Source organism: Ursus americanus, chromosome 28, assembly GCF_024610735.1.
Source record: "Ursus americanus isolate L20-20 chromosome 28, mUrsAme1.1.p, whole genome shotgun sequence".
In the NCBI taxonomy this organism is placed as follows: Eukaryota; Metazoa; Chordata; class Mammalia; order Carnivora; family Ursidae; genus Ursus; species Ursus americanus.
In genome coordinates, this window is record NC_142154.1 from 35,086,314 (window position 1) to 35,102,084 (window position 15,771).

A 15,771-nucleotide genomic window follows, 5' to 3' on the forward strand; every position below is an offset into this window, starting at 1 on the left:
ATTTATTCATTATTATTATTGTTTTAGTTTTTATTTATTTGAAAGAGAGAGAGAGAGAACACAAACGGGGTGGGAGGGGCAGAACGACAGGGAGAAGCAGACTCCCTGCTGAGCCAGGAGCCCAATGCAGGGCTCAATCCCAGACCCTGAGATCATGACTTGAGCTGAAGGCAGGTGCTTAACCGACTGAGCCACCCAGGCGCCCCACATTTTATTTACTTGAAAGAGAGAGAGTAAGAAAGAGAGAGAGCATGAGCAGGGGAGGAGCAGAGGGAGAGAGATAAGCAGACTTCATGCTAAGCATGGAGCTTGATGTGGGGCTCAATCCCTTGCCCCTGAGATCATGACCTGAGCTAAAATCAAGAGTTGGATGCTTAACCGACTGAGCCACCAGGCGCCCCCTTTCTTATTCTACTTTAACAAAATATGAAACACATTAGTTAACTACAATGATCATGAATCAATAGTAAAATGGCTATTCCTTCTCAAAAGTGGTATGTACCAGATGACCTGATTCACTGTGATTACAAATATTTAAAGAAAGGTTCGAAGCACCCCCACATATCTACTCAAGAGATATGAGAACAGAGAACCAAATAAAGACTTGTATATGAATAACAGCATTATCGTAAAAGCCCCAAACAGGATACAATCCAAATGTCTATTAGCAAATGGATGGATAAAATGTGATCTATCCATATAATAGATTATTATTCAGCAATAAAAAGGAATGGATGACACATGGTGCCACATGGATGAGCCTCAAAAACATTACGCTAAGTGAAAGAAGTGAGACAGGAAAGATTTTATATTAAGGTGCTTAGCTGGCTCCGTTGGTAGAGCATGCGACTCTTGACCTCGGTCGTGAGTTCAAGCTCCATGTTGGGGATAGAGTTTACTTAAAAAAGAAAGATTTTATATTGTATGGCTCTGTTTTTATAAAATGTCTAGAAAAGGCAAATCTATAAAGTCAGAAAATAGATCAGTGGTTCCCTGGGGCTGGGAGCAGGGACTGACTGCAAACGGGTATGAGGACTTTTTTGCGGTGATGGAAATGTTCCAAAATGGATTATGGGGATAACTGCACAATTCTAGAACTTATTAAAAATCCCTGAACCACACACTTAAAATGGGTGAATTTTATAATATGTAAGTTACAGATCAATAAAACTGCTTAAGAAATTAGCCTCAAAACACAATTTGACTTATTCTCCATAGTGTCTCAGGGGCTTTGTGGTCACCGTGGTTACTTTCCTACTCTACTGATAACAAAATACGAAACATTAGTTAATTACAATGATCATATACTTTACACCAATGGCAAAAGGGCCATTCCCTCTCAAAACTGATAGGCACTAGAAGGCCTGATTGTGATTACAAATATTTAAAGACAGGAATGTTTAAGTGTCACTTCCGTGTGTTCAAGACTATTTCCCCAAATGACTAAGGCTATGTATTTAAATGTGAAAACAACTGGTTCAAACATGAAAAATCTGGTCAACCAACCATAGTTTCCTCCATAACCTCCAAAAACTGCTCTGATTTTCAGGCTGGACTGACTCATTTTTTTTTTTCACTGAATTGACCAAATTGACTGTGGAAATTGGTATCATGTTGAGACAACCCATGTTGCCACCCATAACCGCCTCATGCAAGAAACTGTATCTCGACACATGCTGCATCAATTAGCCATTAAACAATCCACAAAAACAGCATCCAGCTGCAGCCTGCTAATAAAGACTGGAGCCCACAAGAGCACGTGCTCTCCGCAGCCCTTCACAAAAGGCCCCGCTGCCCACAGCCCAGCCTCCGCTCCCAACACAATCGGGGTCAGAGTGGGAGGCTGCCCTCGGTCAGGATATGGCTGGGTGCCGAGGGGGCTGTTCAAAACAGATAAATAAAAGCACTTTCACTAAACTATAGTTGGAGTTACCCCGTGCGCTTTGTACAGGGATCTACGTGTCAATTTCCTGGTAAGATTGCTCCAAAGAAAATGTTGACTTTGTACAGGCTACCACTTGTTTTCTCTTGTCTGAAAAGGAAAACCACACAAATCGAGGATTACCTTTTTTGCTGTGATCTATTTACATCAAGTGCCGATGGTATCTGCTACTTCTGTTCCCTTTTGGTATCCGTTCTTGTTTTATACTTAAAATATTTAATTTGCTCTGTGCTTTCACGTGTCAGCCTCACTGGACGCTTTTAGAAATAGGCATGGTTACAATTCTTTAGGGAACGTGATCTCAGTTTGGATATACGGCATGCGGCTCTGTTGTGGCTGACAGTGAAAGCAGAAATAAACTTCTCTTCAACTTCTTCCCTCCATAAAGCAATTACACGGTTTTGCTTGCATGCCAGGAAGCCACTCTGAGTTTGCCAGGAGCCAGAGGACACATTAGCAGGTCTCCCCTCCTGGTACCCTCTCCTAGCACTGTTCCAAGGGTGCTGCAGGAACCTCCTTTCATTATCTTTCATTATGTTTAATTGTCTTATGAAAAGACATCAACTAATATATCTATCTAGTTATTTCTTGGGGACTGCATTCTAATGAATGAGAACAGCAGGTACAATTAAATATAGACTATGCCGACATTCTGCACTACAAATTCATCTGTGCACAACAGGGACACGCATAAGAGAAAACCACAATGCAATATAAAAGTTATTCTAATCACCCCATCACATAATAAAGGGTAGGTCATCCAAATATTCTTGCAAAGCCTTAAATAAAATTAAGCAGTATAATTAGCTATCTGAAATGGCAGCTATTATCTGGAGTCTCATGATTCTATTCAGAATGGAGGCAACAAACCTGATTTTTGCCTTCATGTATGAGAAAGGCAAGAGACACGCAGCATTTACAAGGCTGATACCAACGGCAAAATGGCTCGTGTCTTCCCTCAATCCTCTCACAGTAAGTAAAAGAGGTTCCCTTCTAGCATAGTGGATTTTAGATTCCTTACCTAGCAATATGTACATATTCTGGTCAGTGTGTGAGAAAGAGCAGGTGTGGAGGAACAAGTTCCTGGGACTCAGAAGGACATATGTCCTCCCGCAGCTCTGGAAGAACCTACCTTCCCATATCTAAGATACCATGAATTGTAAGACTCCTACTGACTACAAAAGCTTTTCAGTGAAAAAGGAAAGAAAGCAAGAGAATACGACATTAAATGCATAAACAAACTGTAAGATGCATTTTGATTATAGACTTGACTTGAAACACCATGACCACAAGACCAACTCTAGTAAATTGTTTAAAAGAAATAAAAATTCAAGGGGTGCCTGGGTGACTCGATTGAGCAACCAGCTCTTAAATTTGAGCCCCGTGTTGGACTCTGCACTGAGAGTGGAGCCTGCTTGAGATTCTCTCTCTCCCTCTTCCTCTGCTCCTCCCTTCCTTAAATTAAAAAAGAAAGAAAGAAAGAAAGAAAAATTCTAGCAGCTCATACCTCTGTAGCACTTGTATATGCCAACCACCGAGCTAAATGCATTATCATCACATGCATTATTAGCTCACTTAGTTCTCATTATAACCATGGAGATAAATCATTAGCCCCACTTTACAGATGAGTAAATTGAGGCTCAAATTAATAAAATTACTTGCCTATGGCTATACAACTAGAGTCTCCAATCCTAAGTCTTTTTTTTTTTTTTGAAGATTTTATTTGAGAGAGAGACAGAGAGCACAAGTGGGGGTGAGGGGCAGAGGGAGAGGGAAAGAGACAAGTAGACACCTCTTTGAGCAAGGAGCCTAGTGGGGGGCTCGATCCCAAGACCCTGAGATCATGACCTAACCAAAGTCAGATGCTTAACTGACTGAGCCACCCAGCTGCCCCTCCAACCCTAAGTCTGAAGCCTTAACAAACTGCACTGTGTCTATAAGATCCACCTCATGTGAATTTAGCAGCTGGACTACTATCCCAGCTTTGGCACTGAAGGGCTGGCTGATCTTCAGAGGTTTTATTTTAGATTTTTCCACTTCTCACAGATATGGAGGAAAGTTTGGGGAAGGTTCTAACTATTCTCCCACATAACCTCTTGCTGCTCTTCTTGTGAAGCATTATTTGAACTATACAATAGCTATTATGTACCAGGCACAGTGCTGTGACCTCAAAGAGGTTAAGGAACTGACCGAAGATCACATAGCAAAGTTGAATTAAGAGGCAGAAGCAGAACTTAAACCTGGGTCTGACCCTAAAACCAGAGCTCTTCCATGAGACCACCAAGACCACGAACTCCTGATTGCCCTTTTTATGACTAAATTCTTTAGCCTTACTGAGCCTTAGTTTCTTCATCTAAAAATGGGGTACGATGATACTTTTCTTGCAAGGTTGTCAAGAAGCTAGAATGAAGCAGTATACACGAAAGATCTAATACAGTAGTATCTGGAAGGCACTCAGGGAATGATGATAATTATTGTTGCATGCAGTCCGGAGGGAACTTAATACTCCAACAGCAAAACGACGTACTTGATTTCCACGGTGCTGATCACTTCAAACCAGGTCTTTGGAGAAAAGAACAGGTGTGGAGAGGTCTTGTAACTGCTCCACATTCTATCAGAGTGTTCTGAGGATAAATCTCTTACTTCACTACTAGAAAGGGCAACAAAGGATAACTTCCAATGAAGCTACATAAAACTACAGTACAGTTTTTTCTCACAGAAAAAATTCTAGGAGAAAAACATTATTCCTGGAAAGTTAGGATTCAATTTATTCATTGAACAAACATGCGGTAGCATACAATCAGCGCCATACACTAACTGTGGCCTCCAACCTCTCACCAACAATAGGACCATCACACAGGTGTTCCTGTCTTCCTCTGAGAAGCGCTAAACTTCCTGGTCTGCTTACAAGACAGAGCTGTGATCAGAGCTGTGTGAGGGGCTTGGTGAATCAAACATGCATCAGGCCACATACAGAGTGCACCCTGCTGGGTGGTGGGACCGGGGATCCCTTTAGGGTACTATAAAAACCTGTGAGTCAAAACACACAACAATTGCATAATCGACATTAAATCCCAACCCCCAGCAAGGTAGAAGGACTTTAGGGGAGATGACCGGGGAACTAACTACCGTCTCCCACTTGTATTCCTTCTTTGTATGGCACCTGATCTCTTCTCTCTCCTCTGAGGCTTCCAAGGATACTCATTTCCGAAAGGGGGAGGGGGGAGGCGGCCTGCATGGTAATTCTCCTGGGTTCTTCTCCTCCCTGTTAGAGATGTCCTAAAAGGGATGACTCTGCTATGATAAGTCCTATCACAGATGCATAGGAGAAAGAAAAACTAAGTCCAGGAAAAACCCTCTCTGATTCAGTAGACCACCCACACAGACAACTATAGAAACATCACATTTTTTTTAAATTAAGCTTTTTTGGGGGAGATCATTGTAGATTCACATGCAGTTTAAGACACAACACAGAGACAACTGTATACCCTCTATCCCTGGTAACATCTCGTAGAACCATATAGTACAAATTCACAGACAGGGTGCTGACACCAATAGCGTCAAGACAGAGAACATGTCCATCATCATACTTTTCTAGCCACACCCACTTCCCTCTGGCCCCCGAACATTCTCGTTAGCTCCTGGAAACCACTAATCTGTTCTCCATTTCTATAATTTTGTCATTTGAAAAATATTATAAAAATGGAATCATCCTGTAACTTTTTGTGCTGGCTTTTTGTCACTCAGCGTAATTCTCCAGAGAGTCCTTTTTATGCTGAGCAGGAGTAGTGTACAGACACGTACAATGTTTAATTATTCACTCACCGAAGGACCTCTGGGGTGTTTCCAGTCTCGGGCTAGTATGAATAAAGCTGCTATGAACATTTGTGTACAGGTTTTTGTGTAAACCTAAGTCTTTACTTCTTTGGGATAAATGGTCACGAGCGCAACTGCTGGGTTGGATGGTAGCTGCATGTTTAAATTTTTCGGAAATGCCCAAGTGTTTTCCACTGGGGCTGTATCACTTTCTAAGCCTATCCGCAATGTGTTAGCGATTTCATTTCTCTGCATCCTCGTCAGCATGTGGTGTTATCTCTATTTTCAAATTTTAGCCATTCTAGAAGGTGTGTAGTAATACTTCACTGTGGTTTTAATTTGGCTAATGAGGCTGAACATCTTTCATGTGCTTGTCTGCCATTTGTAAAGCCGGTTCAGTAGAATGTCTCTTCGTGTCTTTTCGCTATTGAGTTTTCAGAGTTCTTTATACATTCTAGACACATATTCTTTTAAAAGAATACTTTTTTTTTTAAAAAAGATTTTATTTATTTATTTGACAGAGATAGAGACAGCCAGTGAGAGAGGGAACACAAGCAGGGGGAGTTGGAGAGGAAGAAGCAGGCTCACAGCAGAGGAGCCTGATGTGGGGCTGGATCCCAGGACTCCAGGATCACGCCCTGAGCCGAAGGCAGACACTTAACCGCTGTGCCACCCAGGCGCCCCTAAAAGAATACTTTTAAGTCATGTCATATGGGGTTTCTTGCTTTTGAAGATCATTATCGCAAATACAGAAATCCCCAGTGATTACCCGAGGCAAAGAGAATGAATGACCAACGTGGGGAAGGAGGCTTGATTTCTAGAGACATTCATTTGTGTGGATTGTCAGAGCTGGAGAAAAACCAACAACCCACAGTCATTAAACTAGTTTGTTTACCTCAGTTAATGGGCTAAGTCTATTTTTTTTTTCTCAAAAACACAAATGTTCGTGAGTCATGATCAACTACAGCATTGGCGTGTGATTAGTATTTACATTTAAAGGACAGTATTCAAAGGACTTAAAAACAGGAGCCAAGGTAACTGCTTCTCTCACTAGCACTTGCTTAACACAAATGCCCCTTCCAGACACACTTGACTGAAACAGTCACAGAGCTCAGGGAAGGAGCCCCCGCACCTTGGCTCTCTCAGCCTCTCATGTTCAACATAAAACCAGCTGGGGATGATTTCCTTCTAAATGAGTTGGGCTGCTCAAACACTAACCAGTTCTTTAAAAAAAAAAAAACTGAGACTGTTCCTCCAGATAGCAAAAATACGGCTTAGATAACAAACTCACCATAACCTACGAGTAAGCACACACTGAGGACATCTCTACAAAAGAGGTTATGAAAGTTTTGTGCACATTTTTCATAAGTTACTTAAAATTAACCAGGTTCGTTTTCTACTGACAGTAATGCTTTCCAACAATCCTTTCCCTGAAGAATCACTTTAGCCGGCAAATGATCATTCCCTAATTAGTTTCTACAAAAATCCCAAATTCACTCTCCACAAAGGTATTGTTTTAACACTGCCGCCTTGACATCAACATTTCTTTCCTAAGGAATTCAAGGTTTTACTTCCACCATCCCAACCTCTTCTCTCATTTAATAAATACAATAAAATAATTTGGGGATGGAATACAAATATTCTTCTAACATTTTTTAAATCTTAATGTTTACATTGCTCTCATGTAAAAGGCATTCGAAAATATACATAACGTTTACCTGCCGACATCCTTTTGGATTATCAGCCTCCAATTCTCTGCCAAATGCCTTCCTTAAAAAGAACGCCCTTGCATGGGACCCTTTTGTACTTTTTTGGGCAACTTCCTGTGAATCTACAATTATTTCAAAATAAAAAGATTTTTAAAATGCCCTTGCTTTCCATCCATGTTGTGTCCCAACATGTTCTTTTTATAATTCTTTGTTAGTGAAAATTACTTTATTTCAGTATACTTTATAGTTGAAAAACCCTTTCCCCTTAAAGATGTCTTTTGATTTTACTATACCAGTCTGGTTTAGAAAGCCCCCATTTTCTTTCTTTCGTTCTTTCTTTCTTTCCTTCTTTCTTTCTTCCTTTCTTTCTAAGATTTTATTAATTTGAGAGAGAGTGTGTGCAAGTATGAGTGGGGGGAGGGGCAGAGGGAGAAGCAGTCTCCCCACTGAGCAGGAAGCCTGACATGACCCTTGATCCCAGGACCCTGGCACCCCTTTTCTTAGCTAAGTCACACTGCTTTAATTCTCAATTATTTGTTTGCATTTCATAGTATCTCCTCTTCAGTTCTAAACGATTTCATACTTCCTGGAATTCTCCACTTTGAATGGACACAAAATAGTCTAGACACATCAAGCACTTAGGGCAGTGTCTGATACAGAGTAATGCTTAATAAATATTCATTATTATTATTATTACTATTACTACTATTATTATTTTCATAGCATAATCTACTTTTGGGGATTCCCAATCTTCTTCTTTCTTCTCCCATATACCTCTCTGGATTAGCCTTCTTCCCTTACCTCACTAGCCTGTCACACTTCCGTCTGTCCCGGGTCACAGAGTACAAATTCTGGTGCTTGAAGGAACTTGAGTTGAACACCTAGCCATCCCTTCAATGTATATAAGAGGAAACCGAGACCCAGAGAGCAGGAGAGACCTGCCTTTCCAGGGTCACACAACAACGCAGTCAAGCAGTGTGACTCAACCTAGAATTCAAATAAAGCTTTACTCCTCCTTAGAAATTGAGCTTTTTAAGTTGTCTAAGTCGGGCCAAGTCACTGCTGAACACCTGCAGCTCTTACTAATATCTAAGGGAAAAATGGCTTAACTAAGGACAGAAGATTTCGTCCAATTTCCAGATGCTCCCAATTGCTGGCCAATGACAACAGCTACTTTTAAGTTTCTCTCTTTCTCTTTCTGACATTGCAAATGTCCTTTAAATCATCAGGGATTTTTTTTTCAACCTACTCATTTGCTAGACCAAACGAAGGTAGGATTTTTCAGGAACCATAAGGTACGGTGATAATGAGAGAATCACCGAGATTCTTTGAAAGAATGGTTTGCCTTTCTGGCAGGGGAAACTTCTTTCTAAAGTACAGCTTCTACCACACTGCTGAGATGAGAATTCCTTCCTTCCTTCCTTCCTTCCTTCCTTCCTTCCTTCCTTCCTTCCTTCCTTCCTTCCTTCCTTCCTTCCTTCCTTCTTTCTTTCTCTTTCTTTCTCTTTCTTTCTCTTTCTTTCTTTCTCTGATTTACTGCAGTAAAATTCACACTTTCCAGATGTATAGATTTATGTGTTTTTTTTTTTATAAGATTTTATTAATTTGACAGAGAGTGAAGGCGAGAGAGATCACAGAGGGAGAGGGAGAAGCAGGCACCTAGCTGAGCAGGGAGCCCAACAGAGGGCTCGATCCCAGGACCCTGGGATCATGACCCGAGCCAAAGACAGACGCTTAATTAACAAGCCACCCAGGCGCCCTAGATCTAGGAGTTCTAACAAATACGTACAGTTGTGTAACCGCCACCAAAATCAGGGTGAAGAACATTTCTAACATTCCCCAAAATTCCCTCAGAGCTCTACAGTCAGCCCGCCCTCGGCCCTTTGGCAACTACCCATGCATTTTCTATCTATATGGCTTTGCCTTTTCCAGAATGTCGTATAAGTGGAACACAAAACAGGTAGCCCGTTGAGACGGACTTCTTTCACCTAGCATGAAGTCTTTGATATCCGTCCACGTTGCCTGTATCAGTAGTTAGTTCTGTTATTACTGAGTAGTATCCCGCTGTATGGATTAACTACAGCTTGTTTATTCACTCACCGTCTAAAAGACATCTGGGTTGTCTCCAGTTTGGGGGGACTGTGAATCAAGCCACTAGGCATGAGACTGCTGGCTCATGTTGCAGGAAAATGTCAAACTGTTTCCCAAAGTAGCTGTACCATTTCATATCCCCGCCAGCAATGCAGGAGAGTTTTCGTTGCTCCATATTCTTGCTGGCACTTAAATTATCTGTTTTTTCTTTAATTTTAGTGAAGGGCTCCCATTTATTTATTTATTTAAGATTTTATTTATTAATTTGACAGAAACAGCCAGCGAGAGAGGGAACACAAGCAGGGGGAGTGGGAGAGGAAGAAGCAGGCTCCCAGCGGAGGAGCCTGATGTGGGGCTCGATCCCAGAATGCTGGGATCATGCCCTGAGCCGTAGGCAGACGCTTAACAACTGCGCCACCCAGGCATCCCAAGGGCTCCCTTTTAACAGAAAAAAGTAGCAGGAAGCATTTTTTAGCACACTGAACTACTGTTGAAACTTCAAGCAACTTTGACTCCTTTCTTTCTCTTTACACCCACAAGCAATCCATTGGGAAATTCTATTGATTCTATGTTTAAAATATATCCAGAATCTGACCACCTCTCCCCATCTTCACAAATGTCTCCCTGATCTGAGCCTCTGTAACTCACCTGGATTGCTGCCACAGTTCCTAACAGAACACACAGGCCTCCTTGCTGTTCTGTGAACACTCCAAACACATCCCACCTGGTGTCTTCTGCTCTATGCCCCCCATATACCTACTTGACCAGCTGCTCTCCTACTCCAAGCCTCTGCTCCAAGCTCATCTTCTCTGCGGGCTACCCTGGAAACACTGCAACCTACCCTTTGGCTGCTACAAGCTTGATCTACTTTTTCTTTTCTCCATATTACTAGCCATCTTCTAATACACTGTATTTATTTTTTATTATGTTTACTATTTACGGATTGCTTCCCAACCCTGCTCCACCTCTGCTAGAATGAGTTCCATGAGTGTAGGAATCTTTTTTTTTTTTTTTTAAATACGAATGTATCCCAAGTACTTAGAGCGGTGCCTGGCACATAGCTGGTATTAGATAAATAGTTGCTAAATGACTGAACTAACCACACGACTTTGGAATCTAAGATAGCACCAATTAGATCTGGGTGAGGCCAGATTTATAACAAGTAAAGCCAGGAGCAGAAAATAACATTCCAACATGCATGTTGAAACCACAAGACTTAGTTTCTCTAAACACAAATCTATTTGCATAGCATCTGCCTTCAGAATAACATAAAAAATTAAAAATATAGGGTCACCGGGGTGGCTCAGTCGGTTAAGCGTACAACTCTTGGTTTTGGCTCAGGTCACAAGGTCAAGCCCAGCGTCAGGCTCTGTGCTCAGTGCGGAGTCTACTTGAGATTCTCTCCTTTTCCCTCTGCCCTTCCCCTGGCACGTGTGTGCACGTGTGTGCACGTGTGCTCTCGCTCTCCCTTAAATAAATAAAATCTTTAAAAAAATTTTTAAAAATATATTTATATAGATACAAAAATATTTTAAAAACTCTCCTACTAGAGAAAGCAGGTGAAATGAACCAGGTTCATATATACAAAAAATGTCCTGGGACACCAACTATCTAGGTTTTTTTCTTTCTATAAACTTCTCCATCTGTATAAGATTGCCCTAGCCTGATTGCCAATTTTATTTTCTTAATCTAAGCTCTATTCTCATTACCCTTCCATTTCTATTTTTTATCCTCAGGGAAAGAGAGAGCAGTTACTGCCAGGGCATTCTCACATCTTCCAAAGAAATGGCACAGGTGTTAATCTTGTATTTATGTTTGATGTGGGTAATGATGGCTATGGCTGGAGCTGCAGGTTTATTAATATGCAGGGCTCTCACCTCATTAGTGGCGATGTATGTTTTGAAGTTAAGCTGCAATGTTTGCTGTAATGTCAAATCTGGTCTACCAGACTTTCTCACTGTTCATTTTCTTTGTTTTTACCCAGTCAGTACATGCTATGCTTACAGGGCTCACACATGTGCTGTTGAATAAAGACAATTTTCCACAGTAGTTAATCCTGATGGAACTTTCAAACATTTTTAATAATTACGTCCTCATGTGATACTGTATGTCTATCTTAGAGAAAAGGTTTTCATAATTTTTGACCCGGTAATACAAGGAATAATAAACTCTCTTCCTGGCTTAATCTGGAAGTGGTATGTGCTTAAACTGGATAAAGTGATTAATTCACAGTTATTATACAATAAAAACTTGTGCTCATTATTAGCATTCGATAGTTTATGAAGTACTTGCATATCTATCTCAACCAAATCTTTACAAGAACAAAATAAACAGTAGTAAAACCTTATTGATGGGTTGCCTGGGTGGCTCAGTTGGTTAAGTGTCTGACTTCAGCTCAGGTCATAATCTCAGGGACCTGGGATTGAGCCCCACAGTGGGCTCCCCACTCAGTGGGGAGTCTGCTTGTCCTTCTCTCTCTCTCTCTCTCTGCCCCTCCCCCCACTCATGCTCTCTAATAAGATCTTAAAAAAATTAAAAAATTAAAAAAAAAACATTGAATATAATATTTGATAATCCATTATGAACAGTAACTGTTATGATTTAATTCAAAAAAAAAATGTCCAGTGAACATTAAACACATCAAAGGAACAAGCCTGTGTCAGACTAACAAACTTCGTGGGGTGGGTGGTCTGTCACTGCTGCTGCTCAGAGTTCGGTCCACTCTACAGTCCTCACTGAATATGCACTACGGGAAAGACTCTTAATTTTTGCCAGCTTGTCTGGAAGTCATTAACTGTGTTTTATAAATTCCAAAAGATACTATTTACCCATTTATGTTCTACGGTTAAAAATCCAGGACTGCAGTATTCCAAGGAAGCCATTTAAATGTGAGAAACAGTATTCTCTTCTCATTAGGTAACTGAATGCATTTCCGTTTCTTCATCTTTTAAAATTTGTGTTCATAAGTACAAGACCCTGGCTCTAGGGGCAGCATTTGTAGGGAAGGAAATGATGATCGGAGGAGAACACAGGTACTTAGACCAAGACAAAGGAGAAAGAAACGTAGATCACTCATGAGTGTTTCTCCGCATCATCTTCCGTTCACTCTGTTCTCACGGTACCTGTGGCGGCTCTCCCTCCTCGCCCCCACCCCCACAGAAGGACCACTGCCTTTGATTTGACAATGTGACACATATTCAGCTAGAATTCCCATCATCGTTCATTTAGAGAAAGCAAAAACGAGTATATGGGCTTTTAAGAAGGTACAGCAATGCGCTTACATAGCGCAAGTGTACAAACAGGTGTATTACCTATTTAATTGCCTTAGCTGAACTTGGAAGCTCTGATCTTTAATTGCCTGATTGAACTGATCTAAAAAGCTATAATTTTTTAATCAGGGAGAAAATTAAATAGCTTTTTGGTAAATAAAAAGGCATCTTTAATCTTATTTTTATGGAATCCAAGTTATTAAATATGGACAAAACCTCTAAAATATTAAGTTAACAACTACTCAATCTAGAGTAAATTTCTCATTACAATGTTTCACAAAAGTCTTCAGGGACACCTTGCTGCTTCTACTCTTCCATAAAAGTACATACTTTAAATCCAGAAGGTAAAAGTTTCCATGAATAACCAGGAAACTCTAGAGCTAAGCATATATTTAATGAGGTGTATATGACTTCTTCAGTCGAGGACCCATAATTACTGGGGAATAACTGTTCGCCTGTGCTGTGATTCATTCGTCTTTCCGTCTAGACAGATGCAGATGCGCGTCCGCTCACTGGCATTTATTTAAAACTCACACCCCTTGGGAGGTCTGCTGGCCTGCTACCACTGTCCCCACTCAGCCCCTCACAGACATCTTCTTCCCTTAACTAGTAGCATTTTACAGGGGGTGACCGTGCAGGAATTCAGCTGGCCAGCAAAGACTGAGAAGAGAAGTACAAGTTCACGATTCCTTTTTGAAACCTTTATGTCCTCAACCAGGAAAGCCACTAAGGCCACCAAGGTATGTGAAGCAACCTCTTTTTTTTTTTTTTTAAAGATTTTATTTATTTATTCGACAGAGACAGAGACAGCCAGCGAGAGAGGGAACACAAGCAGGGGGAGTGGGAGAGGAAGAAGCAGGCTCCCAGCGGAGGAGCCTGATGTGGGGCTCGATCCCACAACGCCGGGATCACGCCCTGAGCCGAAGGCAGACGCTTAACTGCTGTGCCACCCAGGCGCCCCGTGAAGCAACCTCTTAAGGAACACTGTATGGTGACGTCTGAAATGTTAGTAAGAGGAAGGGACGCAATTGTACAGAAAGTGAAGGTTTTCACAGTAACTGGCCGGAGAACCTTTTCTTGGCTCAAGTTGCATCCAGAGCTGGGAGGACCTACTCGCCTCTGAGAGCTCTGGTCAACCACACTTGGCCGCAGTGATTACAGATTTGTTCTGTGAATCTGACATACCCCTTAGACTTTACTGTTAGATCCCAGGCATACATCCACTTGAAACATGCCTATCAAGATCCCATTTCAAAGAAAAATTCAATTATTTCTCCAAAACAAAGAGTAAAACTAAAACCAATGACTGCAAAGAAGAAAAAAGAAAGATGATTGCAGAATAATTAAACAGTATTTCCCTGTCCACTATAGTTCTTGGTGCTCCTCAGACCCCTCACAGAATGTTATGGCTAGGGCGGATTCGCTATCAGCCAGAAGTACGCTGCACGCCCAGAGTGTAGGGTGACCCCAAGGATCACTTTAATAGTAACATTTGCATTTCCATGGCAAGGGCCTTTTAAATGAAGGCTCTGCTATTGAGAATTGATGTCTTCCTCGAGTTCCTTTGTCAAATGGATAGCAGATGTCCATAAAAATCAATAGAACGACAAGAATTGACCACTGTGTTAACTCCTATTAAAATGGCTATTACCACTTTACGGGTTGGTGAGTGTGGGGAGGTGGGAGTACAGGGAATAGAAACAATATAGGTCATATTATGTTAAATACCCTTCTCTCTTAACCCTGGTGGTGAAAATGCTCCATTCTTTTCTCACCCACCAGATGTGTTCTCATGACGACTTCTTCCCAGGAAGAGTAACACGAGCACAACTCAGCTCACTCCCCCTATGTCACACTTTGCACCAACTACACTCTAGAAATAGACTGGACTGGCTTTAAGGGAACATTTGGTTTGTGATTCCATTTAATCCGCATAAACACCTTCAAGAACTGCAAGTTTTACTTGTCAAAGTCTACACATCCTCTTCAAAAGAGGATGAGGGATTTGAGAAGAAATCTGTGATCACGAGGATATTAAAACCCCCACAACAAAAACAACCCTCAGTGACCGATGTGATACTGCAGCTGAAGGCCTCCATTGTTTGCTCGCTCTCTCAAAGCTCATACCTTTTTTTTTTTTTAAACTTTCCTTTAATCACATCCAGTGTGTATGCTGTTGCAGTCCCCAAATGGGCATAAAGCGGGGCTGAGCAGGTGCGTAAAATTAAACAGTACTGTTAGTAATGGGAGGCACTGAAGTCGCTTTGCTATAGTCTGTTTCTCACTTAATAATTTGCTCCAAATGAATTTGGACATTTTGGAAACAGTGAAAAATTCAAAGGGCGGTTCCTTTCACAACATTCAACAGTTATCTGATTATTCTTCTCGTGTGTTCTGTTAATCGAGTGGGAGACTGATTTCTGACGCATTCACTGACTCCTTATATAAAGTTTTACTCTCAAGATATGTGAAACGATCTCTTCAGGCACAGTGTTTGGTAATGTCTGAAGTGTTAATAAGAGGAAAGGATGCAATTGTACAGAAAGTGAAGGCTTTGCAGTAACTAGAGCTCAGGATTAAAAATCAGATCCTGTCCTTTTCAAATACTATGAAATACCTTTTTACATGTTTGGTAAACATCCATAAAAATACCATGCTTATGATCTAAATCAAAGCTGCTGAAGGAGAAAATAAGAAAAACATTTACGAAGCAGCCATCTTTTTGACTACCAAATATATCAGCTAGCTTAAATATCAGATCATTTATTTCATTTAAAAATCAAGGCATCTGGAGAGCTCCCCACCCAACCTTACAAATTAAGTCAGAACTCGTAAGCGCAGTACATACCTCTATGTAAAATCTTTAAACTCCACAAATAGGTAAGCCCTTTAACAACCTAAATGGAAGAAAGAGAAACAATCCAATGATGATTTTATCAGGAAC

General features: G+C 41.1%; 1 protein-coding gene across 6 annotated transcripts in view; it reads right to left on the reverse strand.

Moving 5' to 3' along the window:
* The window catches only part of MAP2K5 (mitogen-activated protein kinase kinase 5), a 249,041-nt gene that overhangs the window by 125,108 nt on the left and 108,162 nt on the right, over nt 1–15,771 (reverse strand). For all 6 annotated transcript variants that reach the window (XM_087856834.1, XM_045810841.2, XM_045810840.2 and 3 more), the window contains one exon: nt 15,676–15,724. In XM_087856834.1, the coding sequence (XP_087712960.1) occupies nt 15,676–15,724 (49 nt within the window). The remainder of the gene's footprint in view (nt 1–15,675; nt 15,725–15,771) is intronic.